The 2,945-nt window shown below is 41.0% G+C and overlaps 1 protein-coding gene across 1 annotated transcript; it reads right to left on the bottom strand.

Annotated features, from left to right (window-relative positions):
- Positions 1 to 686: 686 nt before the first annotated feature.
- Positions 687 to 2,408, bottom strand: LOC120179980 (scarecrow-like protein 23). The gene has a single exon (XM_039185422.1). It carries the CDS (start codon positions 2,151 to 2,153, stop codon positions 825 to 827), a length of 1,329 nt encoding a protein of 442 aa, XP_039041353.1. The 5' UTR covers positions 2,154 to 2,408; the 3' UTR covers positions 687 to 824.
- Between the last annotated feature and the right edge of the window lie 537 nt (positions 2,409 to 2,945).

Below are 2,945 nucleotides of genomic sequence, written 5' to 3' on the forward strand. Positions count from 1 at the left end.
TAGCTATGAAGGGTAAAATTATTCGGATAATGGGTTGAAATAAAAAAATTCTTCAGATAATACAACCAATAATTATTTGTTCATTTGGGATATTTGTTACCGTTTGAGGGTAAGTCGCCAGGTCCTCTAGGCGACCTTCATAGGTCGTCAAGTCCTCCAAACGTTCAAGCATTGGTTTCCTATATTTCTCATAAGTAACAGTGATTACCTAAATAGGTAATTAGACTTTTAGTTGAAACCTCCATAGGTCGCTAAGTCCTCTGAACGATCAAGCATTGGTTTCCTTTACTTCCCATAAGTAACAGTGATTATCTATATCAGTAATTAGACTTTTAGTTGAAACTTCCATAGGTCGCCAAGACATCCCGACGATTTTTCGAACTTCTGACAGATACTGTAACATTCACAATATATCAAAAAATAATTTCAGTTAGACCTTATTTCAACAAATAATTTTTTTCAAAACTCTACAACATCAAATCAACCTCTATGAAGATTCTATACGTTTACTAATTTCTTACAAGAAAAAATTATATTATTAGTCTCTGAAATATAAAAGTTAAAGCCATTAAAATATTATAATATAACTTATTTAATTTCAATTTCTATATTTTGTTAAAAAAAATAAAATTAAATCTACAATTTACATTTTTTTAAATGGAAATTTAGAGAAAAAAGTAATCGAATGAATTGAGAAGTGAGTGGTTTCTCCATTATTATGAAAGACGAGAAGTTCTTAATCCAAAATTCTCGAGGAGTTGAGGGACTATAATTTTAATAGAATTTTAGATACAAAAAAGAAAAAACATATTAAAAAGAGTATTTTAATCGGACGGCTGCCAGGCGGAGGCGGTCAACAAGGACAAATCTTTCCACCCTAACTTGAGGCACCCATTCTCCTCCAACAGCGTATACCCTTTCCAAGGGAACATCCCCAGCAGAAGACTGGCCTGTGCTGCCGGGTTCCCACCCAACGATACGGGTTGAAACCCGACCCGTCTCAACTCCTCTCCCCATCTCTCCACCTTAACCTCCCCCGTCCTCTTGGGCCCACCCACCGCCACGATGTTCCTGATCTCGCTCCCGAACAGCTGCTGCTCCACCGTATGCCTCTCCAGGCTATCCACACCCAATCCGTCCCCCAGCGCGTCGAACAACGCGCTGTAGTAATGCAATGCCTCCACGAACCTCCCGAGGAAACTACCTCCGTGACTCAAGTCCTGTTCGACGATCGTGATTAGTTTCGGCTTCAGAACCGTCAGCAATCTCAGCGTCGCTAAATCGCTCCCCGTCACGTCGTATAAGCAATGATGCATACAGTGAACCACCACCGCTTCGCTCGACCGGACACCGAGTTGACTCAGATCTGTTACGTTCCCTATTTTTCCCTCCAGGGGATGGAACTCGAATGGTAACCCTAACGAAGCCGCGAAATCGGCGAGTCTTTTCCCGGTCAATTCTAGAAGCTCCGAGGAGGATCCGAACCCGGTGATTCTCATCGATCGGATCTTTTTGGAGCGGGAAGCGAGTATGTGGAATAGACCTGGCCATTGGAGACCTTGCATGATGTCGAGATCGATAACGTGGACACAATCCTCACCGCTCAATGCTTGGAATATGGCTTGATTGGCGGTGAAGTGAGAGAATTTGACCAAAGGACTTATCGAATTGTAAGATTGGAGAGCATTGAAGATCTTTTGAGACTGAGTCAAGGTAAGCGATTTGTTGTCGAGGGGAGAATATGTTCTCAAGCAAGAACTAACCACACGTGCCTGTAGAGCGTGTGCGAAGTACGCGCCGACGCGTTCGGGAGACGAACCAAACGGAGTAGATAGCTCAGAGATTTCAGGTAAAAGATCGGTGGCGTCGTCGAGGTTATCCATCGCGACGCATTCGGCGCATTGGAGGAGGAGACCTAAAAGCCTTAGCCCCGTGGACTCACCTTCGATCACCGTTTCCTCCTGTTCATCGACAACAACCATTTTATCGCCGGAGGAGTAGTTGGGACGCTTGTTAGAAGGATCAGCGGCAGCGGAATCTTCCCCGGGGGCAGCGGAGACGTCTCTTTCGACGCGCTTTGACTTCATGGAGGAGCTAGGATTGGAGCTGGTGTTGGAATTGATTGGAGATTGAGGAACTAAGCTTTGAAGCATGATCGGTTAAGGGAGAAAGAAAGAGAAAGGGAGAGAGAATAGATTCGAAAGGCGAGCAACTTTTGGGAGAAAAGGGACAAATATCTTTTGAAGAGGACTAACAAAAGTTTTTCCTGTACAGAGTTTTTGTGCAGGGATGTGTCAGAGATTGAAAGTTGGGTCTGTTTGGGAGGCGAGAAACTGAAAGAAAATTTCTATCATCAAGGAGAAGGAGAAAAAGGTAGATAACTTTATCTCTTTGATTTTTTTTTTCTTTAAATAATATTTTATGCGATAACCGTTAGGTAAACGGGGAGGCTGTCGTTAAGTCTGTCTGTTTAAGTGGAAGGATTAGGGATTGAAAAGGAAAGTAATTGTTAATTAATTAAGCTAAATGATAGGTCATTGGATCCCGGGGATGTTGTTTAGGGTGAGATTAGGGGATGAGTACTTTGTCCTTTATGTTAGGACATCGATAGGTCTTGTCCGTGTAAATTATTCCTATTTTTTAACTTTTGATTTCATCGAAGGAACTGGACTTTTTAACTTCATTATCATTATTTTTTTTAGAACAAATAAATTTAATATAGTAAGGTTTAATAGCCAATTTTACCCCTCAAAGTAGGATCCGATTCTCATTTTAATCCTTCAATTTTTGTAAATAATTTTGACCTCTTTGATTAATGTAGTTAAAAGGACGTCTTGCTCATCTTAGAAGTCTTGGTTTGGACATTTACGTTTATATGGTGTGTTCATTGTCAATAATTAAAAAAAATCTAAATAGATACTACCTTATAAAAAAAATGACTATCC

This window comes from Hibiscus syriacus, unplaced genomic scaffold, assembly GCF_006381635.1.
Source record: "Hibiscus syriacus cultivar Baekdansim isolate YM2019G1 unplaced genomic scaffold, ASM638163v2 tig00112471_pilon, whole genome shotgun sequence".
NCBI classification, from domain to species: Eukaryota; Viridiplantae; Streptophyta; class Magnoliopsida; order Malvales; family Malvaceae; genus Hibiscus; species Hibiscus syriacus.